Here is a 24916-nt window from a genome sequence, read left to right as displayed (position 1 = left end):
ACTTGGAAACTTAACATCATCAACGACGGGAAGGAAGAGTGTGGTAAGCCGAGTTAAGTACCTTACATTTAGCTGAGGAACGCTACCTTTGGAGGCAGGTACCAAGTATCTTGTACTTTCCATCTCTGTCTTACCTACACAGTAAAGGTACCTAATTACCCCCGAAATATCTATCGAGGCCAAGGCTATCCCACACAAATCCCCTAACAAACGGCGCAATTGTCTGTCTTACTCTACCCCAGGAAACATCAATGAGCGGTACATCGGACCAGATCAGACACTTGGGGCTTATTTGCCTTTTGATTTGGTCGTTGTAGAGAGCACCGTTTGTCGTCGAGGAGTCACACTAACAGTCATCGGCCGCTAGGGTGTGTGTCTGTGTGGTGCCATTCGCCCGTGTTCCCCCGTTCTTCTCTGCCTCGCCCGCGCCTGAGCTTGGGCTCAGACCCAATATCTACGGCCCCGATGGAAAAGTACAACGGGCACGCAGGTAACCAGCATGTTGGTGGTGTGTGAGTGTGTGTGCTATTGCAGCAAACTCCCCATCTGGATCTGGGAGTGCTGAAAGTCTAAGGTGTAGGTCAACATCGGTGTGCCTGCCAGTCCGAGACAAGACGATTGGGTCCCCTCTCGCTTTCTTGCTTTGCCTTTCTCGCCATCTCCTGCATACCTCCAGCTTGCTTCACCTACTGCGCAGAGACCGTACTTTACGTTCGAGCAGTTGGGCACTATGTATGTAGATGACAGCCCCTTCATGGGACAGAAAGACAGACAGACGGACAGTAAGGTGCTACTAACATGGACTGGAACCCCCGTCGTCGTCATTGACACCCCCAAAACTTTCCCACATTTCCCACCCCCAAATATCGGCCGAGCTTTCGTCGAGGGGACCGCTTTCCAAGCGCCTTCCAAGTTCCGTGCTCTGCCTTACCTTATCCTACAGATACCCTCCTCCTTCTCCTCCGCCTTCTCCCCAAGTCCCAACCTACTTCCCAAGGTGCCCTTGGACCGATCAACCTAGAGCCTGGACTGACCAGGTCAAGTACCTTGACTCTTGCGCCAGGACAACCCGGATTTGTGCTTGTGTCGAGTCAACGCATGCCCATCTCTTCCATCATACCGCTTGTCTTCTTATTCATAACCCCGTGCCCTTCCTGGCTTTCGTCCCCGACATCTGTTGTGCTTCTACTCTTGACTTCGTCCCAGATCCGCTTCCCCCAATCTATCAGTCATCCATTTATACTACCTTTGCCTCCTCTTCACCTCGAGCTCTCAAGGCCCCGTCCATTTACAGTCTTGCATTGTCGACGGAAGAACAACACACAACAATCGATACCAATACCCACTCTAACAACCCCTTGTCGAGACTATAAGACGATTTCTTATAATCATAATAAACAGCATCGACAACACCCAAGCAACCGTTCACAAAGTACAATACCCGTTGATTCGTCTCGACAGTTGACTATCTTCTTCGATGATCAACACTCATCTTCATCTTCAGCCCAGAGCCTCACCCAGCGTCGCTATTACGCCTCTGCGGACATAGATCGGTCACAACTTTTCGGAGATAACATCATCCAGCCGTCACCACTACTTCCACAGCCTTCCGGAACTAGCTCGTTTCCGATCTTTGGACAGTAGAAACCACTAAGACGCGGAAGACTTGCGCACTCGATTCTCGCCTCCGACCTTTGAACGCACCTCTAGAGGTCATTACCAATACCACGCGCTGTCGCCGTCGCCGGAATACCTACCAATCCACCATCCTCGGTCGGTCCCCAGCCCACCTTTATTCGCCTCCCTAGGCGGTACACCAAAACTACGGCCACCACGAACTGTTCCGTCAGGTACCTCCCAACCTTTCGTTGCCCAAGGTACTTTCCGGGAAAAGGTACTTGGACCATCACTTTTTAAGCTTCGACCTGCCACCGCCGCAGTACCCCCAGCAAATCGTATTCGAGACACCCAATACCTACCTTTTGCACCGAGTCCGCCCCATCCCCTCATATTCCTCTGTCGATTCCCCAGAATTGGCAGAGAATCCAAACCAGAGACAAAATCAAGAGAAACAGGGGGAAAAGAAGTGCAGCACACAAAGGCAGCGCATATACGCACGCATTCCCTCACACCCCTCCCCCCTCTTTTTTCTCTTGACACATTACAGCGGCAGCGCTGCTAGTCGAGACGCGGACTCGATCTCCTTTTTCGGGGCGCATCCGCCGGCTGCATTCAGTGGCCCGATTAAATAAGTACCCACAAAAAGGGTCGAGAAACGTTCTGGGAGCCACGGATCCCCTGCCTAACCCCAATACAACGTCTACTTCCAGCTGACATGAGGAGCGCCCTTCGCTGGTTCAACCCAACAAGTACCGAGGACCCAAGGGACCCGTCGACCCGGTCCACCGCCGCCGCCGCCCACAACAGCGAACCCAGGCGCACGCCCAGCAGAAGTGACTGCGCCAGCGCCGATAATATTAGTTATCGTGCGTCGGCTTCCTCTTTCACCACTACAACACCACCACCTTCTGCCTCCGACAACATCTTCGCCTCTCCTTCACCAGGCTCTTCCAACTCGTCATCCCGCACTCCAAACTCTCCCTCATCGCAACCCCTCACACCCACCGACCCCTTTGACGTTCGTGATTCCCGCGCAGGCCTCTGGTCCACCAAGCCAATCACCATTGCCACACCCACAAGCACGAGGGACCCTTCATCCACCTCCCCCTCAGGCCCCGCAAAGTCCAGCTTCGACAGAAACCCCTTTGCTCTCCCCGACGAGCTCCTCGACTTTGCTCCCATCCCAACCAAGAGTATCGATATGACCACTGGCCCAGCCATGGATTCGGCCATGGGTCGGAGTCGCCAGGACTCCTTTGTCAGCGCTGGTCCTAAGCCAATTTCTATGGCCAACCCCAACCGCGACCATGTCAACCGCCAGAGACGAGAGAGTCTCGCTGGCAGCCTCATGGGTGCTGGCGCGAGCTGGGGAGGAATGTCATTCGGCAGCTTTATTCGCGATGAGTATGTTCCCGCCTTCCTTCCTAGCCTCCTACAGTTATTTGCGTTACATACATGCTTCGGTGGCGACCATTGGCATGTCATCAGTCGCAGCAACGCTCGTGCGAGAATTACCGCTAACCGGTTCTACTAGCATCGCCATGGCAGGCACGTCACCGTTCGCACACCAAGCCTCGCCATCCTTCCACTCCGGTTCCTATTTGCCCAAGCTTGAGGCGAGTTTCATGAAGGACTTCACTTGTTGCGGTTTGAACTTGCCGAACCTTCACGATTTGTTACAGCATTATGAAGAGTCGCACACCCAACCCAGTCCGAACACTGCGCGCAATGCGCCCTTTTCTTCCCAGTTCGCCGCGATACCCACACAGCCCTCATCCAGGGCCAGCAGCGCAAGACCACAGACTCAGCAACAGAACACCACTTCAATGTCACAGCTTGGTCAACCAAGCCGACCAGGTTCCAACCTTGGCGCAGGCATGGGAGGTTTGGGGATGCAGCTTGGTCAGCAAAACATGGCAGGACAGCAGCATGCACAAATGTCGCAGTTCGACGAGATGGATGCTGTCGGTGACATGGAGATGGATGATGCTTTGGGAACCATGGAGATGGACGATAGCCAGAGAACCATGTCACAGACTCGGCAAATGTTCGGCCAGCAACAGCGACCTCAGTTGCACGTCAACGCCTCGGGTCTCACTCAAGGACTGCGGACATCCCAGCCACCAACGCCTGCAGCTGCCAGCTTTGGGCTGCAGCACAACCCCACGGTATCATCTGTGAACACCCCGACGCTTACTACCCAGCAAACGCCACAGCAACAGCGCCCCAGCAATGGTTTCCAGAACTCCCCGATGCAGCCCATGGACGATATGGACGATATGGACGACGACTTGCCAGGCATGCCTATGGGTGGCAACATGGATCTTAACGGATCCAACTTCGGGGACGTGAGCTTTGGAAACTCTGCTTCCGAGTTCTGCATCAATGATCCTGGCAAACACCTGTTCAGCCCTGGAGGTGCTCTCACCAACCAGCAACGGGCCATTCAGGCACATCTCATTGGAATGGGTTTCGATCCTAGCCAGCCCAACAGTGCGGCGAACAAGGCTTTGATCCAAAAGTTTGGCGCAATGATGATTCCGGAGGAACACAAGCCTTTCAAATGCCCCGTCATCGGCTGCGAAAAGGCGTACAAGAACCAGAACGGTCTCAAGTAAGTGTCCACATCCCGGCTGGTGTGTATGACAGGTGGCTAATCAGGGTCCAAATTAGGTACCACAAGACACACGGGCACCAGACGCAACAGCTACACGAGAACGGTGATGGCACTTTCTCTATCGTCAACCCTGAAACTAGCACTCCTTACCCCGGTACTTTGGGTATGGAAAAGGAGAAGCCTTTCTCCTGCGACGTCTGCGGAAAGCGCTACAAGAACCTCAACGGTCTCAAATACGTGAGTCTATACTTGGTGTTAGCAGTAAACGGAATGCGGTGACTGACAAAATGAACAGCACAAGGGACACTCCGCACCTTGCAATCCCGATTTCAAGTTCTTAGCCGCAGGGCTCAACAATCTCGCTAGCCTGCCGGGTCTTATGGAGAATTCGATGACCAACCTGCCTGGAATCGGCGAAGACCAGATGATGTAAGGGGTCAATCCGTCCGACGATTTCACCACACCCCATTCAAATGACTTCGAGGCATCGCTGAGGTCACTGGGAACCGTACAGCACCCTGACCTCGGCCTCGGAATCACGACTAAATATCTCGGCTATGCGGTTGGTTTGCGGCATACGGAGCGGCGTTTGAATGCTTTTGCGGGCGGTTTTCAGGTCGATTGTCAGGTCGATCGAGTCTGGTCCCCATTTTATACCCTCATAGACTTACAAGTAACGCTTGCGATTCTTCAACCACGATACAACTCCTTTCTAGATTAATACAAGCCTCGGCAGCTTCGGTCGAGGTTAGACGGCTTTGAGGCCATCAGAGCAGGCCGGCAATGTTTGGTTTCTTTTGGTTTCTCCGCTTGTTTAGTTTTCTTTGTTGGTACTCGGCCGCCTGTTCAGGTTTGCTTTACCATTCGTTTTCACTGCTTTGGGAGCAGGAGCGTGGTGAAGCTGGTTTCACGTCACGGGATGGATCCAATCCTTTCCACGGATCGCGAGACTTCCGGAGAGGAAATTAGGATGCTTCAGGGGAGGATGGAGAGGGAATGCAGCAATGATGGTCTGGAAAAGTCTTTGTATGAGCTTGGAGGCAATGAGTTGGAAGAAGAAAAGCAGACGAGTGAGGGCTGGATTGACTTGAAGGCTATTGAATAGTCTCTTGTCACCTTTTTATATTTTCGCTTTCTCGAGTCTCGTTTCAAAAGAATCTTCTCTCGCCATATGCGAGGGATTTACGCTTGATTGACAGAGTGTAGGCGTTGTAGTAGGGCACGGTTGGGAAAAGTTTACTCATGATTTTTTATTTTTATTCATTTTTCTTGCCTGCTTTTTGGACAATCTCCCAAAATATAGACTGAACGAATGTATTGACCGAACAATTGGCCTAAAAAAACTCGCGAGCAGAAAAGTAACAAGAAGCTTTGTGTGATTGTGTTTGTGGGATATCAATGTCTACCAGACAGCAACTCCAGCACGATTTGAGTAAACAAATGGAAAAAAAACCAGAGCCAAAGCCGCTCTATGACCAACACCGTACCATGCCGAAAACCATTAGCCACCACATAAGACATTTCTTCGTTACTTGCGAAAACCATAAAAGGTCAGGTGAGATTGTGCGAGCCAGCCAGTTTGCACCATAACCATGTTCACGTTATTGAGGACATCTTGCTAGTCCCTTCCTAAACATGATTCGCCTCAGCAAATCGAGGTGGTGCATCAAGCCGCGCCTGGATGAATGACAAGAACACATTCAGCTCATCTCCATGCCGTCTTCGTCGTCGGCTTCACTGTCAAGTAGTTGCGTGTGGTTGCTGCTCACGCTCTCCTTTCGACTGACGACAGAACATCCATCTCCAAACCGGGAACCTGCCAACCCGCCGACATATTCCAGTTCATCACCGCCGACGACGCGGCCCTCCATGTCGATTTCCTGAGAGAGTTCAACAAGCGCCGACCTTGGCAGACGGAGGAACCCTTGGGTCCGTACGATACGACCCCAGTGTGTGAGACAGAACTGTGCAGCCCGCTTGCGGAGCCACTCTTCGTTCGCAAGTCCAGCACAGTGCCAGATGACGCAGGCATGGTCAACGTCGAGTTCTTTGGAGAGTCGGTTCACGCACAAAAGCCTCAGATGCGGAATGCCGTAAATGTTGGACATGACGAGAAGCCCAGCTACGTCAGACAAATCAGTAGTGGCACCACTCTCGTTGACAGACGTTCCATGTATGCTGTCCGTGTACAGGTAATAAAGAAAAGCCTTGACCACGGAGTATGGCTCAGGGATGTGCATTTTCTTTGTGTGGAATTCCGCCATCTGGGAGTTGTATAACCGGGCGAAGTGTGGCCAACGAGCCTGAAGAATGAGCTTGTGGACGTGGATTGGTTGGGATGTAGGGGCGTCAGGCGCGAGCCAATTTTGGCCTGCAGACGCGTCTGTGACACGAGACATCATGTCGTCGTCTTCGTAGTCGCCTTCCAAGGCCGTGACCATGAAGTCAGTGCCGCTGCCGCTCTCTGGAGGATGATCAAAGAGTTTTGCCAAGTCAGCCCCGAGCCCTTTTGAGGGTTGGTCGACTACTCGCGTTGTCGGCCTTGATTCTATACGTGGCTCAGGCGAAAAGTTGTTTCCTAAGAAGCCGTATCTACGAAGATCGATCTCCATTATGTCGCTACGAGTGACAAGTCAGAAACGCCCTTGTTTGATGGTTAGTTGGGATTACTCACCTCAGGTATTCCTCGAACCCGTTGGGGCCCAAGTCCGAAGCGACAGGGTCAGTAGGACATCCGAGCAGCCATGCCTTAGTTCCGTCTTCGTTCATGGTACAGTAGTGCCATCGGTAGCCCGACTTGAAGATTTCGCGACCTTCAGCTAGCTTTTGCCATCGCAAGGTTCCCAAGTCCAGTGCTGATAAGGAACACTCCTTGGAAGTGATAGTTGCGGCCGGTGTAACAAAGTCAAGTAGCGTGCCCGATGAGTACACGTGGAAGTGTATGCCAGACCCCTGCGAGGGTATGTTGGGTCCGGATATGAACTTCAGAGAAGAGATTGTTCCTGGGGCCATGGGTGAAAAGGTCTTGAGCTGAAAAGAAGGTGGGTTGACTTGTTGAGTCCGCGAGTTGGCGGCATACCCTGAAGAGCCTACTGCAGGTGGTGGATGCGCCATAGAATAAGGTTGTCTTGGCGATCCAACAGCACGGCTGGTGCCAGTTTGACGATCGTAGATCCCGACGTGAGGTGCAGAATCAAAAGCCGGACTACCCTTGAGATCGAGCCACCAGAGGTCGCCAATCTTGTCCATGTCCTCAGACAATCCGCCAAAAACCCATACTCTGTCTCCATAAATGTAGGCAGAGTGATCGAATCGACCTACGAAACGCCAGGAGCGGGACCAAGTGAAGGTCTTGAGATCGAGATAGCAGATATCGTCACGCACGTAGTTGTCGTGACCAGTTATGCCTCCAACGATGAAAAGTTTATCTTCGTGCAGCACCGCTGCGTGTCTTGCTCGACCCTTGGGCACAGGACCAGTTACTGAAGGTTGTGTCCAGTGCGCGGTTTTCAGATCAAAAATGATCAAGTCGGAGAGATAGGTCCGGTGCTCGTTTTCGCCGCCAAAGACCAGAAGTTTGTCACCTTGGTATAGAGTGGCAGTATGACCTGGATTTTGTTAGATCGTGGCGGTGAATGAAGCCGCGCTCCGTGATCAAGACGACTTACCCATTCTTACGCCGGGAATATCGCCGTAGTTGTCAACCAAACTCCACTGATGACTGACCAAATCCAGCTTGAGGACATGGTTGTAGACTTCGTCGGTGTACTGATCGAAGCCTCCGAAAGCGTAGATATGGTTGTTGCCACAATATGTGACCGAGGCGTTGACAAGGCAAGCTGGTCGCTGGCCCAAGGTCCTTGTTACCCTTGGACGATAGCCATCGAGGGTACCTCTACTCTTCATAGGAGAGTTGGGCATGATGTAGGTGTTGTTGCTTGACGCTGCTGAACCGGGAGTTTGGTCCATCGGAGAAGGTGAAGGTTGCGTGGATGTGTTCGAGGGCTGGTTGGGTGTCGATAGGGCCTGAGCTGCCGGCCCACCGAAGAGGGATTGGGCCAAGGCCCCAGGAGTTGCTGGTGATGGCTGAGGCTGGGCCATGATGGGCAGCGAAGGTAGGGTGAATGCTAACAAATCATCTCAATCGTATGCAAGGTCGCGAAAATGGTGCTGGCTACGGCGTGTAGTTGGCTGAACAGCGTGGGGACGAAGGAGTTGCGGCAGGAGCGGGCGATACTTTTCTATCGAGTGCAAGTTCAACAGAGGGACGGCAAGCGACAGTGAGATGGGATGGGATGGGATGTCGTCGCACACCGAAGACTGGAGGTGGAGATTCGCAATGTTCCTGCATAGGTTGACAACCCAGGCCTCTTAATTAGGGAATCACGGGCCACCCTCCTGTCTCCAGCCTGCGTCTCTGTCGTGGCAACTGCAGACGGGCTGTGTGCAGGGGACCGGGAGGCTGCGCTTCGTTCATTGGCTTGCCCGATTTTCGGCGGTTGCGCCCGACTCGCAACGGAAACCACGTGACCCTAGTCGCTCCTCCACCTTACGTCAGCAAGCGAGCAATGAACAGTGACCGGTTACCTAAGGTAGGCAGTTTCCATGGCAGAGAAGTTCGACGGTGCAACGTCAGAAAGCCCCACCCATGTCAATCTGGCAACGCCGCAACGCTGGTCCAAGCGTCGTTGCCCGGCCGCGATGATGGTGGGGCACAAAGTAAATAAAAGATGATGAGAGCTCCTGTCCAGCTTCAAGCTTTCTTCTCTCCCTATACCAAACCTCTTCACTCCCGCTATCCTCTACTACCTTGAATCTGCTCTCCTGCGCTTTCGAGCTGGGTCAAGCCTCTCAATCAAAGCCTTTTCACAAGAAAAATCAAGTCCTCTAGATCTCATCGCTGTCCACAGCCATTTGGTCGCCCACCCGACTTCGAGCCTTTCTTGTGGCGGCACTACTTCGAATATCGAGCACAACGACAGAATACTAACAGAACACACCAAACATCCAGGAACCTTTCGATAGAGTCTCTTGGAGCTCTCATCACCTCTTCCCTCGGTGCGCCAGGTTGCACCCGTTGGAAATTTACAATTCGTTTCATCACGATACCCCACATACACTACTCAAAATGGCCACTGCATCAGTATCCACTCCCATCAAGTCCCACAAGGGTCTCTTTTCTTCCCGCACCGCCGGCGGTCGCATGCCTCTCACACCTTCGCCCCGTCAGCATTCCACCTCCGTCTCGGTGAACCTGAACTCTTCCCCCTTCACCCCTGAGAAGCAGTCTGGCAGCGACGCCTACCGCGCATCAGGCAAGTCAACCTATAGTGGCAACCTCACTGCCCACTTGGCTAGATCCACCACCACCAAGTCGTCTCACCGCGACTCTCCCAAGTCCAACATTGCCAGGGGCGTTTCAACTCCTCGCAGAGCTCTCGAGCTTGGCCTGTCCGATTTCACTTTGACCAGCTCGGGAACTTCCAAGACACCTTCCAGCGCCAAGTCCAAGAAGACCTCTCACAGGCAAAAGACCAGCAAGACGACTGTCAACTATGGTGGTGACCGCTTCATCCCCAACCGTAGCGCAAGCTCTGCTATTTCCAATGCCGGCAGCAGCAAGCTCGACCGACCCGACAAGCGCTCAAAGGCCAGCGTGAGCGAAGCATCCAACGTGCTTTCATCCGCAACAGAGGATGCCATTGCTGCCCTCGAGGGTCTCAACATTGAGGACGAGGAGCCATCCACGTACTCTCGTCCTTCTCCCAACACCGTTGCGTACCAAGATTCTCTCGCAAGCGCTTGCGGAGTCAGCCTCAACACTCGCATCCTGCAATTCAAGCCTGCGCCCCCCGAATCTTCCAAGCCTATCGACCTCCGCCAGCAGTACAACCGCCCTCTCAAGCCTGCGAGCGCCACATCAGCCCAATTCCGCCGTCGCGTTGCCACTGCCCCTGAGCGTGTTCTCGATGCTCCTGGTCTGATTGACGACTATTACCTCAACCTTCTCGACTGGAGCTCCGGTAACCAGGTTGCCATCGGCCTTGAACGCAACGTCTACGTCTGGTCCGCTGACGAGGGAAGCGTCAGCTGTCTCCTTGAGACAAGCCCCGACACGTACGTCAGCAGTGTTAAGTGGTCTGGCGACGGTGCGTACGTCGGCGTTGGTCTTGGCACCGGTGAGGTTCAGATCTGGGACGTAGCCGAGGCCCAGAAGGTCCGTAGCATGTTCGGTCACGATACCCGGGTCGGTGTTATGGGCTGGAACAAGCACCTTCTGTCCACTGGAGCTCGCAGCGGACTGGTCTTCAACCACGATGTCCGCATTGCGGAGCACAAGGTTGCAGAGCTGGTCTCTCATACTTCAGAAGTCTGCGGTCTGGAGTGGCGCTCGGATGGCGCACAACTGGCCACTGGAGGCAACGACAACCTCGTCTCTATCTGGGACGCCCGCTCGCTCTCTGTGCCCAAGTTTACCAAGACCAATCACAAGGCTGCTGTCAAGGCCCTTGCGTGGTGCCCCTGGAACATGAACCTTCTGGCTACGGGTGGTGGCTCTTATGATCGCCACATCCACTTCTGGAACTCCACTTCTGGTGCTCGCGTCAACAGCATCGACACTGGCTCCCAGGTCACCAGCCTGCGATGGAGCCCTCACTACCGTGAGATCGTCAGCTCTAGCGGCTTCCCCGACAACTCCCTGAGCATCTGGAGCTACCCCACGTTGGTTCGCAACGTCGAGATCCCTGCACACGAGAGCAGAGTCTTGCACAGCTGCCTCAGCCCTGACGGTCAGATGCTTGCTACCGCAGGTGAGTCTTGGAATTATGAAACTTAACAATGACAACTGCTAACTATTATCGCTTAGCTGCCGATGAGAGTCTGAAGTTCTGGAAGGTCTTCGAGAAGAAGGCCGGTGTCAGTGCCGGTGTTGGCAGCAGCACATCTTCGGCCAAGGCAGACATGGTCAAGCAGATGACCATCCGGTAAACGGTCCACCATCGACCAAGCCTGGCGAATGTCGGTCAAACGACGTCAATAAATGTAGGTATATCTCCTCTGGCATTTGTCGGTCATGGATTCCTGGCGGTTGGGGTCATCTTCAGCGAGGAGTTTGGTTTTATTGCATCCGACTCTACGTGGCACGAAAGGGCTTCTCCACGGGAAACGAAATTGCTTGGTCATGAGTAACGACAGAAGATATCATTCATTGCTGTTTAGCATGGGACAGATTTGTAATGCTTGTTTTTGCGAAGGAATGCATCGTCAGGGACGTGCTGTAGTATTAAAGAAGACGGCCGTGGTTAAGTGACAAGGACCGCTCTTGCAATTAAGAAAACCTGGGTTTTAACTTCTTCTCGTGCCAATACTTTGATTCCGTCTGTTGATGACCATATTTGCTCAATATTCCGTTGTTCCTGAGGTGTGCAGCAGGTTAAGTTTCTTTGACCAGAGTTGCTTGTCGAAGACCTGAGGTGCGGCTTACACCCCGCATTCCGACTTCAATCCACTTCTCAGGTGGCTTATCGGGTTAATTAAGGCCTTATCAGTTCCTGCGGGAAGTGTGGATCCTTCAGCGATCATCGCGCGGGCAGTTTGCGGGCAGTTTGCAGTTGGCAGGTGCCTGAGTTCAGCCTTCCCTCCGTGCGGCTGCCGCCTAAGCTTACTAATAGGCGAGCGCCTGCTTCGAGCCTCAAAACGAAACCCACCGAACAAAGGCAATCTTGACCCGTACACATTACCGAGCGAAAAACAGGGCCCAGCCAGACACCCTGCCTACATCTCAATTCCCCGATAGCAACCAGCGAGACCTCGTCAGCAATCGATTGCATATTCGCCGTTACCGATTTTACACAGGCGCATGCCATTTTGGGCAGCGAGAAGTGGCGGACTAAGCAGGCGGTTCCCCATCGACAACCCAAGAGCAACCTTGTGAAGGCGGACTTCGATTGAATACTCTCGACCATTTCTGCGACTTCGTTTCTCAACTAAGTCTAACAGTCAGGAAGGAGGGACCAGGTTGGAGAAGGCGCGACCACAAGATTCGCACATCCGTCTCGCCGGTACCGAAGCTTGACACTACTTTCTTCGACAAACACATAGTTGACGACGACAACGACGACCAACAAACGCCACCATGTCTAACAACGCGGTGGGTAACGTCTACTCACAGATCATCGATGAGGTGATAAATTCTTCTCGGGTCGATTTCGAGGAGGGTGGTGTTGATGAGAGCGTGCTCGAAGAGTTGAAGAAGGGATGGCAGGAAAAACTCACTCAACTCGAGGTCGCGGCGTTTCCATGGGACCCCGTCAAGGAAGCTCCAGCTCCTCCTGCACCACCTCCGACTACGGCCGCACCCCCGCCTGCGGCTCCATACTCTCAGGCCCAGCTCAGTCCGCAACTCCCAGTACCTGGTCTACCTCTGCCTGGCGGAAACCCGGCTCAACAGGCCAGTAACATGCCTGTAAAGGAGGAGCCTTACATCAAGCCGGAGCCTGGCATGCAGAATGTGCCGATGCCGCCATCTCAACAAGATAGCGCTGGACTTGCAGCTTACCGAGCCGCTCAACATGTGCGCGGTCAGTTTGGCGAGAAAGGCGCCGCCTCCATGAACGCCATACAAGCCTCGGCGACCAATAGGCCTGCCAACCAACCGCCTCTGCCCCAGATGCCCGGCCAGCCTCAGCAGCAGCAGCAACAGCAGTATCGCCCGGGAGTTCCTCAACAGGGTCAGCCTCAGCAGCGTCCACCTAGCAATGGTCAGCCAGGTGTGAATCCCTCGCAGACCGACGGTGCTGGTGACGACTTCGACTTTGAAGGTGTTCTGCTCCAACGCAACCCTGATGGGTCTCAACGCGAGATTGGACGTGTTGATATTGATCGCATGATCCACGCGCGGATTGCTGCCAATGCCAAGAGCATGGAGGGCGGCGGCTTGATGCTGCCTCTTAAGGAAGCCACGAGGCATTCGTCGGCTGCCACGGCGCGATCCAAGGGCAAGGAACATGGTGGAATTGCCGGTTACGATGGTTATGATGATGACGAAGTTGACGAAGACGCAATTAACTCAGATCTTGACGACCCTGATGAAGACAAGGATGACGACGAGGTCGACGATGAGGGTCTTGGACATATCATGCTTTGCATGTACGACAAGGTCCAGCGCGTCAAGAACAAGTGGAAGTGCGTCCTCAAGGATGGTGTTCTCACCGTCAACGGCAAGGAGTACGTCTTCCACAAGGCCACTGGCGAGTACGAGTGGTAAAGAACCCGACGCGCTTTGCACGACGAATCGACGCTTTTCAGTCCTGCGAGGAATGGAGTTTTTCCAATTCTATCACTACCACTTCATTGCCTACCCAATTTCGATCTTGTAGACTAGCAGAAGGCAGAGGCTAAAGATCAGCCACACGCCCAGAAATTCAGCATCGTTCAATTTGATTTTTTCTATCTTTCGGGATGACTGTCGACGCTCAATTCCTAGTGCAATGCCTCGGAAACCGTTTGCGATGCAATGAGATTGGCTTCGCAGTATGGTCTCTGTCTCCTACTACCATCAGGGAGCCAGACCTGTTGCCCATACACACTGCAGCCCATCGCGTCTCAAAGGCACATGCGTCTTGAAGTGCAAAGGCATGCTCTGGAAAACAATGGCCATGCTATGTTCCCGGAGGCCTACGGGACCGAGAGCTTGGGGAAGTTTGACCGAGGATGGGTTTCTACAGGAGGAAAAGGTCAGCAGGAAGACTCGCTCCAGTCAAGCAAATAGAGAAGACGGATCAGAGCAAATTGGGTTTTCTCCTCTACGCCGTCGGTCTCGGTGGGAATGCAGCAGACCCCTTTCTTTCATTGCACGACAAAAGACAATCAACAAAATGAAATTCGAACCCCCCAAAAAAGAAAAAAAAACGTGTACAACAGCAAGCAATCATGAAGTCGTTTCTGATTTCTTTAGAATAGAACCTGCAGCCACGGAATATGCTCGTCCCCTAAACATCTATCGGCCCGCTACTCGGCCTTAATGTGTTGAACGTGAAATGTCCCAATATCAGTCGACTTGATCCTTTGTGAAACGTACCTTGCCGTCTTGTCTTAACCTGACGATGTACTCCCATGACTATATTGCCTACGGCCTCAACCCCATTCCCCCTCACCCTACACTCACCCCTTACACCGCGTGCCCTCTCATATGAGTGACATCTATACAAGCATGTAGAAACTTCGGCAGTGTGCCGTGCCGTCTTGGGAACTGAATCAAACCAGACCTGATGAAATTTGTTTTTCTCTCTCTACTCCGTACTCGCCTTGATGTCTCTGTTTCAAACTCTAACTTGCCCTTGCGGCTTCTTCCTTTCCAAAACAACTCCCTCCTCCTGTGACGGCGTTTTGACAAGATGACATGGGTGAGTGAGACAGGAGAGAGGCATAGAGGTGATCGAAGTGCCAACGTGTGATCGATACTGCCCCCGGTGTCAGCCACGTCGACGGGGTACCAAGCCAGCCAGCCAGCAAGCCAGCCATGTTAGGTAATGTCTGTGATGCCGGTCTAGCCCGCTCGATCCGTCCCGTGGAGCGAGGTTCACATTCCTCGTGGCGGGGAGTTAAAGCCTCTTGCGTGCTCTATCTCGCACTTGCGGATGGCGGCGGTCAGGTCTATCCTCTGCTGGACATGTCCCTCGGTCTCAGTCTCATTTTCACACAGCCTCCTCCTCCGGCACAAATTATCCAGAGGTGTCTCCAGATGGCAGATTTGCCGCACATCATCGATGCGTATGTGGTCGGTCACCAACATCAACTCAGCATGGCTAGATATTATAGACTTCAAAGCAAAAGAAGATGGGAGGAGGAGGGGGTGCTTCGAGCCATTCGCCTCCAGATGCCTGTTCATTAAGTAGGAGACATGGATTAACGGTGCGAGCAGGGCTGAAAACTGAGGCTCACAGTATCTCAGCCAAAGACCCAAGGAACAGACCCCAAGATGTGGTGCTTGAGTATCTGAAAGGGTACGTAGAGTGTTTTACAGGATTGATATTGAAGGTGTTCTCTCGTCTAGATGACTGATCCCAAGTATATCCCTTAGCCCCAAGCTTGAATCCTCCGATTCAAGCATCGAACTCAGATAAAGTGCCTCCCTTCCGCGTTGAAAGCACACCAAAACATCGAACCACCGGTTCGTTCCATGAACACCCCACTCTACAGACTACCAGCAGAGGGACAGCGGTTCATAGCAAACGCAAACGCCACACAAGTTATCCTTAATAGGCGGGCCCCCGGGGCCCGGGAGTTGGCTTCCGTCGCGCTCCCGACAGAAGCACGATCGACTCGATTCGTACCTCCAATGCTCCATGGCGATATGGTTCGTCCTCGGGAGTGATGACCTCACAAAACCTCCAGCTCGCGTCCCTCGGCTCGGCTATCCAAGGGAGTCGAGCCCAGGGGCCCATGGAGCAGCCAGATTGCCGTGGGCAGACAATCGATCTCATCGGCCACAGGACATTGGAAAACCTACGTATCCGTAGAGCCTGGGCCAGATTAACCCGAGGGACGGAGAGTGAAGTGAACCATGGCTCAAGGTGGCCGGTATTCCGCTTTCCGATGAAAGGGAAAAGTTTGGTTCTTCACCACGAACAGTACAACCTCGCAATGTACGTTGCGCCAGAAGAGGGATAGGGGTAATCCGGGAGCAAATCGCGTCTACCCATCTCGGCTTTATTCCGACTCGGTGGATACCGACCAAGTACCGACGTTGCATTCTGCCAAAAAAAAAAAAAAAAAAAAAAAGGTACTGGCAAAACCGTCAGACTGAAAAAAACTCGAATGGCAAGTCCGTAGAGCTGTGACTTTGCAGTGTATCCATCCGTAGTTCCGGGCACCTGCGGATAGAATATAGCAAAGACCGCATACCTTAGGGCCCGTCAATCGTCAACGAATGGCTCCTCGGGCTTGAGCACCGAGCAATCACCGGAGAGCCCATCATGGGACCCTTGAAGGTGATGACCTCTCCAAAACCCGGCCTATGGGTTGATGGGGCCAATGGAGCAGCGGCGAGCATAATCTGATGGGATCGTCAGCAAGCAGCCCTTCAAAAGGCATCCACCTGTATGTGACCCTCACCGTAGCCGCGTGTTTACTCAAGCGCTCTGCCCTGTGTTACAGGAGGAAATGCTCGTCACTGCTGTCCTCCTTTAACGAAGCTGCGATGGATATTCGTGCAAACCCCCGTGGTCTTGTCCAGCGGGGTTTCGTTTAGATTGCATGACCGTTTGAGGTTCGCTTCATCAACGGAAATCCCTTGGAGAGGTGTGGATAGTGGAATGGCCCATGGAGCCACCGATCGTCGAGTTCTTCTCGTCGAGGTCCACTGGCGATTTTCACGTCCGGCCTCTTGAGCCCCGCCGTTCCCAATTACTCAATCGGAAATGTGTAGCATGCATCGACAGACTATGTACTCCGTATGAAGAAGGCTCTAGGTGATACGTATAGGCCACTATCGATGAGTGCACTTCGCATGCGAGCCTCAAACACGTGTACATACGCCGTGGTACGGCCCGTTGAGGGTCCTCGATGCGCATGCAGCGCACCAAGACCGGCCAGGGCATCCGTACTCCGACATGTCACGACAGGCATGGTTCCACTTTCGACAAATGGGCGACACGCCTGGTTTGTTTGTGATGTATTCCTTCGTGGTTGATTATTATAGAAGTGGAAACCAAGTTGTACCAAGGGCGCTTAAAATTCGATTTGGATTTTTGTTGCTCATCCTTCTTCCATCAACCAGGGAATAGCCATAGCTATTTTGAGACGCCTACCGACGCGTCGAATGGTTGGTGGTCTGATACCACAGCTATACCACAGCTCGTCATCGTTGGACAGCTTTTGGATCCGTGACGAATGATTCTCGGCCAGCCTCAAAGGAGCCGGTAGAGGGCTTTTTAAATTTTGGCCAGGTATTGAGCTTCACACCAGTCAGTCGCTACTCCATCCTGTCTCGATATGGCTTACGAGTCGGTGATCTGTTTGGTTGAGTTGGTTAGCTAATTGCAGAACAGTGTAGAGCCGCATCGTTAACGTGGACGCCGAAATTAATTTCACAGCGCTTCCACCAATAGGCCGATATACCTTCCGAAGTAAACATTCGTAAGGTAGTCGTTGTCAACATATACAATATCACCCCATCAAAGGCTTCCACAGTCTGCTGCCAAACATGTTGTAGCCCTCTTGGCAAGCATTGTCCTCAACCGTCACCGAGTATGGAAACGTCTTTTGAGATGAGATGAGATGATGTAACAATGCTGACTGGTGGACAAACAAAGTCACGTCAACGACCAATTGAGAAACGCACCTTTTGCTAGTTATTCTCGAAAGACTAGAGGACAGGGCGTGCTGGCGCAGAACCTGGACCCGAGAGCTCGGAACCGCTATTGCAGGATGGCGTCTGGGATCGCATTCCCTGCCGGCCAGCTTCGCTCGGGAATTTTGTTGTTCATTGTTTCTCGCACCAGCTTCGGTTTGCTACTAGAAAGAGAAGGAGTATGATTGGAGGGAGCGGCTGTGACTCCGGCCCATGGCCGGGATGTGATAGATTGCCGCTGGACTGTGCCGCGGTCCTGTTGAGTGTCTTGCCAGGTCACACTTGCGCTGTCTGCGTGATCATCATGCCGCAGATTGCAATCGTATTCGGTGCCATTTGGGTGTCGTTAAGTGACGGGTGGTTCACCGCATTGAGGACGGAGTATCGACCAGGCAAGGATCTAGGATGCACATTGTGAGGCGATTAGCTCAGCCTGTTCTCCAACAGAAATTCGATGTTGCGCCTTTGCGCCGACGTTGGCGGCGCAGCAGATCGCCTATCCTCTTGACGCATTGTGATCGGCAGGCAAGATTCAACGGCGGTACCCAGCCATAGCCGCCCTGCGAGTCCTGACCGCTGCTGTGATAGCATGGGATCAAGTGAAAGGGAGCCAACTTGATGTAACCTCGCTGAACCTGTCCTAGAGGCTCCGGTGAACAGCACCCTGGTTTTCAGTCCTCTTTCCGCAAGATGTGCAGCGGTGGTCGCCACTAGAACCTCAGGAATGTTGCCCTGCTGCCTGCACGCCACTTGTGTGACAAGATCCGGCTATCCGTTGATGACAACCTACGTCAAACCTGGCTTGGTTGAAGACTGAAGCCTACCGGATTGCGCAGGTAATCTGGACAAACCATTCTCTTTTGGCGCATCAACTGCCGAAAACCTGACCCAGACTGTCTATCAGGGTTGAACCATGCCAAGTTGATTTAGAGTACATTGACTTGCGCCATCCTATAGGAAAAGATGGAAAGATTCAGGTGCGTTGGGTAACCAGTCCCCGAGGCCCGTTAGTCTAGGTAGTGTGGCAGGGGTTGAGTACATACATAGAAATAGGCAATCAATCCATTTGCTTGTCTGGATGGGTCAAAAAATTGCCAATAAGCAAACCCTTGTTGCCGTTATGCAGCGACCTAGCAAAGACTGGGATGCCCGCCGAACCCCGTTGGATGCTCGACTGCTGCGCGTCAACACCGATGCCTGCCTGGCTCGTCAAACGATGTAACCAACGTCTATCTGTACGGAGTATGGCTGGACGATATCCGAATGCTTTCCGAATACAGTAGAACAACAGCGCGGATATGCGGTAGCTCTGACTCCAACTGTTTGCATCCCTCCATGGCAATTGGTACTCTGTAGGACCGCCAGAAGCATTCGCCCCGTTTGCTTGACAGAGACATCGGTGCAGATAACTTGTTCGCAGAGAAATGGCGGCCGCCTCATGGCACTACAGTGCACTATCGTCCTGAGCTCCAGGCGATCGTTACACCGCCTCTGGCTTTGCTCTATTCGCCTCATTGTCGAGCCATGATCAAGCTCTGGCCTCTGACTGACAACTACGAGTAACTTCAGATGAATTCCATGTGCGGGGAAGACTCGGGTGACTCGAGCTCGAGCGAGTTAAATTTTGACCGTCGTGTCTAGACGCTAGGCCCTCCAGGCGACCAGAAGTTGGTTGCAAAAGTCCCTCCATATCACCGATCATGTTCGATTAAGGTTTGGCGCCGTCCATACCACCTGAGGTCTAGAGACTAGTTGATACCTCAGTCAGCAGGCAGAGGGTGCTTCCTTACATTGATCATTCCATTGCTCTGGTACTGGCTGGTCTTCGTCATGTTCCGGTTGAGCGAGATTTACTGTGATGCGCGCGCGTGTGTGTATGGTGTGTGAGCAAATGCACCCGGCTCTGGCTCAGGGCAAGGATTCGCCAATCCGGCAAATTGGAACACGACAAGATAGGAGATGCTTGGAATTCTCGCAGTGTGTCGTCCGCGGAGGCTCGGCTTCGCACACAGGCCCACTCGTCTTCCTTTCGTTGTTCTTCCCGCCCAGACTGTGAGGTTGTGACTCAGTTGACAGGCTTCCGCAGTCGTGGCTGACGCCGGGGTGAGTAGCGGGCAAATGCAGAACCAGAGTGTCGGGTCGTTAGTCCCAGGGGTCAAGGGTCGAGAAGCGTCATCACCGCTGCCAGCTCATCTAACCCCGACATCAGCCTCAGACATTACCACGGACCCCGGGATGTTTTGGTATGCAGCCCCGAACAGAAGCGGGAAAGTCGTGGAACCGAGCCAGCAACGACCAATCACCCAGCTAGGACCAAGACACAGCCCATCCATCGTCTCGGTCCAACACGACCATGCTGGAAAGAATCGCGAGTCCAATTTCGACTGCTAAGGACTTGGGCAGGCGTGCCACTGATTCTCTCATTGACCAGTGACTGTAACCATTCGGTGTGAGCCCAGGTAGGCGGCTCGAACGCCTCCACGCTTTTCCGGGCTGGGACCTCGCGGGACAAAGATTGCAGGGAACCCTTCTGGAGAGTATTTGTGCTAAAGGCGAACAGACAAAGGTGGCCAGGGTAGCTCCTCGACCGCCTCCATCTCCTGGAAATAACACCGCTGGTGCCGATCGGTCCCAGGCTATTGGAACCGTGGCTTCGGATGATTCGTACCCCTTGGACATGGGACCTCGACACCCAGGGATCGCGTCGGCCGCTGCAAAAGTGCACTGTGATTCGTTTATTCGCACTCGACTCCGTCTGATTAGCCTGGGAAGACTACATAGTAAGGCCATTCCGAGGCCCCTGTCAACGATTCTTGTGATGCCGTTTCAAGGAGGTTGGTAACATGCGCTGGAAATGGATCAAGACCCGTTTGCCGCTGTAGGCGGGGTTTAATGGCTGCTTGGTACCGTATAGGTGTGCCCAGGCTCCTGGGACCACATCTTGGACGTGTTGGGCACAAGTGGTGTCTCTAATGCCCAGGGATTTGCATCCGTATCTGTGAGGTAAAGGGCAATTAGCGCCACGCGAATACATGGCCGTGATATGGCCGTGGCCGTGAAGGAGTGGTATGCTGCCAGTGGTATGCTGCCAGTGGTACCTTTGATGCAAGGCCTCGTTGGTCCGGCGGTGTCGTTCTATTCATTGAGAGCCACGGCGATACACATATTCTTAGTCTCTCGAGTCAACGGATCCCTTTCCCATGTATGTAGAAACCGTCTGAGAACTCTCGTTTCTCGTGGTACGCACGACGGGAGCTCTCGTTCCAGAGTGAAACAAAAGGGCGGACGATGAGTGAGGGGGCCGCAGATAAGATCCAGTCCTTTGGTTCCGAAAGCCATGTGCTCATTGCAGGCTGGGATACAAGCAGGCATCGTGCCCCGGTCTGCACTGGTCGTCAGCCTAGTATTCAATTGGCTAACATCAGCAGCCTACCACTTTACACCGCTTTGCTGCAGGCCAAAGCTAGTTATTCGGATACGTGCTCGAATTCCGGAACTATCTTCAAGAGAGAACCAGTACTGCGGCTGGTGTGTCTCTGACAGCTCATGACGAATTGGACCACTGGAAGCTGTCTTGAAAAGGTCGTGTTTTGGTCAAGTCCTGCCTCCAGCAAGTAATGCTTTCGCGGTAAAGGCGCAAGATAGTTCTCCTCCCATTTACTGCGGTACGTAATGCGAGGTTGCGAACAAGGTGGTGTAAGACTCCTTGCAGGATTCGTCCGCGTTCCGGAAAAGTTGTTGCCAGCTTGGGCGAGGTAAGGGGGTGGAAGTTCCGAGAAGCTGGGTGCCACGACGTCATCCCTGCAAATCCAGGAAACGGTATGCACACGACGGTGTGGAACGTGGACATTGTAAGGATTTGGTAGATATCATTAAAAGCTCCGTGGACAGGGCCGTTACAGTAATCTGTACCATGTCAGGGACGCCATCCCTAGCCAGGACGAATGGGACTTGTGTAATGCTGGGTACCAAGCAGGCTGGCCACCGTGTGCGGAATTGAGGTTTCTCAGGACACTTACTTGTCGTGCTTGTTAAGGGGACCGCATTCCGGATGGCAGTACGCACCGTGTGGGAAGAATTATCGTAATAATTCCCCACCGCCAATACTGACGCTATAGTTGGAGACCTCATGGTAGAGGTGGACTTTGCCCGGGTTGTTGACATTCCTGGCTGCTTCCTGCGACAAGCTGTGCAAAAGTACAGCTCATTTCCTGGTCGCCGTGTTTTGTCTTAAGGTGTTTGACCTGTACTCAAGCACATGTCTGAGCGGACTCCGCGAAGAGCTAAGCATATGGGCTTCTGAACATATTCAGGCGGTGGCTGTCGACAGGAGATCTGGTGGATCCTTGTGTCATTTATTGGCCCGGTATTCGTAAGGATATCGTGGTCTCAGAATGGACGGCGTATGGTCTGGCTGTTGACTTGCCGCAGCGTCATTTTTTGGGCTCGATCTGGGCAGGTGACCTGGACACGATTGTGCCACCCTTCCATTAACTTTCTTGGAGAAATACCTACTGTGAGAGTCTGCGATGTTGAACATGGAGGTGATAGCCCAAGACAATTAATCAAGGCCACTGTGTAAACATATAGCATCGCGAGATATTGCTGTAATACGTACCCTTTTACCATGCATCTCCGGAAGCATTCCGTCTTGTGTCAGAGAACTCGAGAAGGAGTATTCAGCGAGCATGTCTCGAACCTTAAGACAAGTAGAGTGGATGCAACACAGCCTTGTACCTTGGATCAGTTGATAGATGGGCTGTTAGATCCGCGGATTGTTGGCAGTAGAGTCTCTTGCGGCCAGGCATGCAGAGTGAGAAGTTGGGTTGGGTGCGGGTAATGGGGCAGAGCTGGTCGACTAAATGATGGATATGCCAGACGCATCGTCACCCAGGGGATGTTGTTCGTGGGAATACAAAAATTGAAGTCAAGCATGAAAACCAAAGGGGAAATTCTTGGTGATAAAGGTATCTGATGCAAAGAGGTGCAAGCATTGCTAATTGAGCAAGTACGTATCCAAGCCGAATTACCATTGGCAGCAACGTTGGAGGTCGAGAAAGGAAAGAATGACGGAGAGGAAGCAGGCACTCAGAGGACGTCCACGTAGAAACGGGGCAAGTACTACTACCCCAGGTAACGTCCCAGTTCATGACCGCCCGCTCCGAGCAATGCTTGTGCTTTCTTAAAAGGGAAACCACAGTGAACCAGGTAAAGACATGATAAAGATGGCCCTAGTAAGCAGCAGATTGACAAAGAGGAGACTTTGAGGTTGTCCATCCCATTTTCCAGCGTTTATCCGAAAGAGTCGGTAAGGTACGCCAAGTTGCTTGACACGCTTGACACTGACACTGACAGGCGTGGAAGTACGGATCCAATACCTAGGTGGGAGCCTATACTTACAGAAACAGTCCTGTGCCCAGCGCCGGCCCGCTTATAGCTTCGCACAGAGTGCATTTGCTTTACTGCACATTCATTGCCCATGAGACCCATGAGACCCATGAGACCCATGAGACCCATGCGACCCATGCGACCATGACAGAATGCTCAACTCGTTGAACCGAATCCATTTTGTTTCACCGAATCAGGATCGAGCGGAGGAACGCGCGATGAAAATGGGGGCGCGGGAAGAGACACAAGGGGCCCGTAGGTGGGGGGCCAAGGGCCAAGGGGGCTTCCCCCCTCAAGATGGCTTGCAGGGTATATTTCCAAAATGTGGCCGGGGTGAAGCGGGAACAAGGCTTCCTCCATGGCTCCCAACTGTTTCTACACCGTGGAACCCCGGCCAGCACAACCTGGCTTTTGCAAGGGATCACCAAGACACAGTGGACGGGCACTAAGACCAAGCGCCGTGCAAAGCTGTTGCTGGTAGCCCGTGGCTTGTCGTCGAGGCCGCAAGCCTTGGGAACTCTGTTGGACGCCACTGGGGAGAAGAGCAGGGTGATATGACTTTACGTCTCTGAGCTGCTCATTACGGAGTACCTTAGGAACAGGAGGTATTTGGGTCTGTACGAGTGGAAAAGTGCCAATACGTGATCTCGGTTGACTGGACGAAGCCCCGACCAGCTTGGAATGAGGTGGTCGAGCATCTCAGGTATGGACCCTACCTTGAAGTACCTAAGATATCCGTCTTTAGATACGTACCCCAGACTGGGTGAGGTTTTCGACACATGGAGTCTGGCCTTTGATGCAAATCGAAAACCAGATTGCCAGGTCGCACACGATGCTTGCTTGCCTTGATGATCCTGTCTGCCTGGCTACCCATACATATACCCAGTACGGATAGGTCCAGCACTAGTGTATGGAGTACGTTGTGGGTAATGGGTAATGGGTGAAGGAACATGAGGGTGGGAATCTGAAATGGGCGGGCGGATACTGACCCCCTGACTCTCTCCACCAAACCTGCCCTACTGGTAGACGTACAGTAGCGCCGCAGTCCAGGTAGTAAAACACAAAGAGGGAGGCTGGACGGGCGAAACAGACGCCTGGTTGAGAGTCGAGGCATCGGGTTGGGGAATGGACGCGGCTGGGGTAGTTGGGCTTGGTCTCAGGTCGAATCAGTCGAAGACTCGACCTTATGCTCTTTGTCACGGGAGCATTGAGCCCGGGAATGAAGATGAGCGAGAGAAGACAAAAATAAATGTTGAAAAGAAAAGAGTTGGAACAGCGTTTGGTCATGCGGAGTAGCCACCGCCGCATCTCTCACTTGTAGGTACTTACCTCAGCAAGCAGTGGTGTGTGGCGCAGAGTGAGAGTGCAGTTGAAGACGCTCTTCCAGTGACGCTGATTGCCGTACGCTAGAGCCATTTTGGCAAGGCAGGTCTATCGCAGGCTATGCCGACTTGGTCCAAGTTGAATCTGCCCATCCATGTACAGATATTGAACATGTACTTTGAGATACGTACTGTTTCTTTGTGTTGGACTAGGGTTGCGAAAAGCTAAGTATAGGTAGGGCAGGAAACTTGAGGGGCATGTTACGGAACGGAAGGAAAGATGGGTAATGGCAACGTGGGATGGGAAGAGGAGAGACCGGGAGTGAGAGCAGAAGAAAGAACAGAGTCGGTGAAGAGCACGAAAGAAGGGTAGAGGCAGGGAGACACACATGGAACTCAAGGCAACGCTTGAAAGTGAACTAAGCCATGAAACCCCGAGGGTTGTTGACAACTTGGTAGTTATTGACCGCAGTAGAAGAGGTAGAAAAGTCGACAGGACACAAAGAGACTAGGTACCTTAGTTGACAGTCGTCAGTCGTCAGTACCTTAGTCAGTCAAAGTCTGTAAGGTTGGGAATCCGTACCTTACCTTAGGTACCTTAGGCAAGATGAAGAG

The 24916-nt window shown here is 52.9% G+C and overlaps 9 protein-coding genes across 9 annotated transcripts; 6 read left to right on the top strand and 3 right to left on the bottom strand.

Annotated features, from left to right (window-relative positions):
• Nucleotides 1-1098: 1098 nt before the first annotated feature.
• CLUP02_13584 (uncharacterized protein) lies at nt 1099-1644 on the top strand (the record flags this gene model as incomplete). Its single annotated transcript, XM_049292522.1, has 1 exon — nt 1099-1644. The coding sequence occupies one exon, from the start codon at nt 1099-1101 to the stop codon at nt 1642-1644; it is 546 nt and encodes a 181-aa protein (XP_049149668.1).
• Nucleotides 1645-2335: 691 nt separating this feature from the next.
• Nucleotides 2336-4830, top strand: CLUP02_13583 (uncharacterized protein; the record flags this gene model as incomplete). Its single annotated transcript, XM_049292521.1, has 5 exons — nt 2336-3024; nt 3155-4234; nt 4294-4474; nt 4533-4666; nt 4752-4830. 5 exons carry the CDS (start codon nt 2336-2338, stop codon nt 4828-4830), a joined length of 2163 nt encoding a protein of 720 aa, XP_049149667.1.
• Nucleotides 4831-5937: 1107 nt separating this feature from the next.
• CLUP02_13582 (kelch domain-containing protein) lies at nt 5938-8588 on the bottom strand (the record flags this gene model as incomplete). Its single annotated transcript, XM_049292520.1, has 4 exons — nt 5938-6856; nt 6912-7845; nt 7906-8376; nt 8552-8588. The coding sequence occupies 4 exons, from the start codon at nt 8586-8588 to the stop codon at nt 5938-5940; spliced, it is 2361 nt and encodes a 786-aa protein (XP_049149666.1).
• Nucleotides 8402-9262, top strand: CLUP02_13581 (uncharacterized protein; the record flags this gene model as incomplete). The annotated part of the gene is made up of 6 exons (XM_049292519.1): nt 8402-8517; nt 8557-8578; nt 8646-8812; nt 8874-8924; nt 8989-9078; nt 9148-9262. 6 exons carry the CDS (start codon nt 8402-8404, stop codon nt 9260-9262), a joined length of 561 nt encoding a protein of 186 aa, XP_049149665.1.
• Nucleotides 9263-9365: 103 nt separating this feature from the next.
• CLUP02_13580 (WD repeat domain-containing protein) lies at nt 9366-11227 on the top strand (the record flags this gene model as incomplete). Its single annotated transcript, XM_049292518.1, has 2 exons — nt 9366-11049; nt 11106-11227. The coding sequence occupies 2 exons, from the start codon at nt 9366-9368 to the stop codon at nt 11225-11227; spliced, it is 1806 nt and encodes a 601-aa protein (XP_049149664.1).
• A 1147-nt stretch (nt 11228-12374) lies between these two features.
• Nucleotides 12375-13505, top strand: CLUP02_13579 (transcription factor IIA; the record flags this gene model as incomplete). The annotated part of the gene is made up of 1 exon (XM_049292517.1): nt 12375-13505. The coding sequence occupies one exon, from the start codon at nt 12375-12377 to the stop codon at nt 13503-13505; it is 1131 nt and encodes a 376-aa protein (XP_049149663.1).
• A 935-nt stretch (nt 13506-14440) lies between these two features.
• CLUP02_13578 (uncharacterized protein) lies at nt 14441-18541 on the bottom strand (the record flags this gene model as incomplete). Its single annotated transcript, XM_049292516.1, has 18 exons — nt 14441-14489; nt 14566-14700; nt 14824-15120; nt 15182-15327; nt 15393-15440; nt 15574-15856; nt 16192-16295; nt 16355-16385; nt 16501-16648; nt 16729-16897; nt 17054-17195; nt 17412-17536; nt 17616-17675; nt 17740-17847; nt 17874-17991; nt 18067-18330; nt 18382-18488; nt 18527-18541. 18 exons carry the CDS (start codon nt 18539-18541, stop codon nt 14441-14443), a joined length of 2349 nt encoding a protein of 782 aa, XP_049149662.1.
• A 128-nt stretch (nt 18542-18669) lies between these two features.
• Nucleotides 18670-19982, top strand: CLUP02_13577 (uncharacterized protein; the record flags this gene model as incomplete). The annotated part of the gene is made up of 6 exons (XM_049292515.1): nt 18670-18809; nt 18872-18936; nt 18997-19150; nt 19363-19423; nt 19480-19643; nt 19703-19982. 6 exons carry the CDS (start codon nt 18670-18672, stop codon nt 19980-19982), a joined length of 864 nt encoding a protein of 287 aa, XP_049149661.1.
• Nucleotides 19983-20011: 29 nt separating this feature from the next.
• Nucleotides 20012-23117, bottom strand: CLUP02_13576 (uncharacterized protein; the record flags this gene model as incomplete). Its single annotated transcript, XM_049292514.1, has 15 exons — nt 20012-20137; nt 20205-20302; nt 20400-20726; nt 20806-20974; nt 21071-21392; nt 21492-21609; nt 21690-21778; nt 21850-21926; nt 22014-22055; nt 22107-22241; nt 22319-22449; nt 22533-22562; nt 22622-22678; nt 22797-22926; nt 22992-23117. 15 exons carry the CDS (start codon nt 23115-23117, stop codon nt 20012-20014), a joined length of 1977 nt encoding a protein of 658 aa, XP_049149660.1.
• Nucleotides 23118-24916: the final 1799 nt, after the last annotated feature.

The sequence above is a fragment of the Colletotrichum lupini genome, chromosome 7 (assembly GCF_023278565.1).
Source record: "Colletotrichum lupini chromosome 7, complete sequence".
NCBI lineage: Eukaryota > Fungi > Ascomycota > Sordariomycetes > Glomerellales > Glomerellaceae > Colletotrichum > Colletotrichum lupini.
The sequence above is the reverse complement of the archived record's forward strand: the minus strand, read 5'-3'. Positions and strand labels throughout refer to the sequence as shown.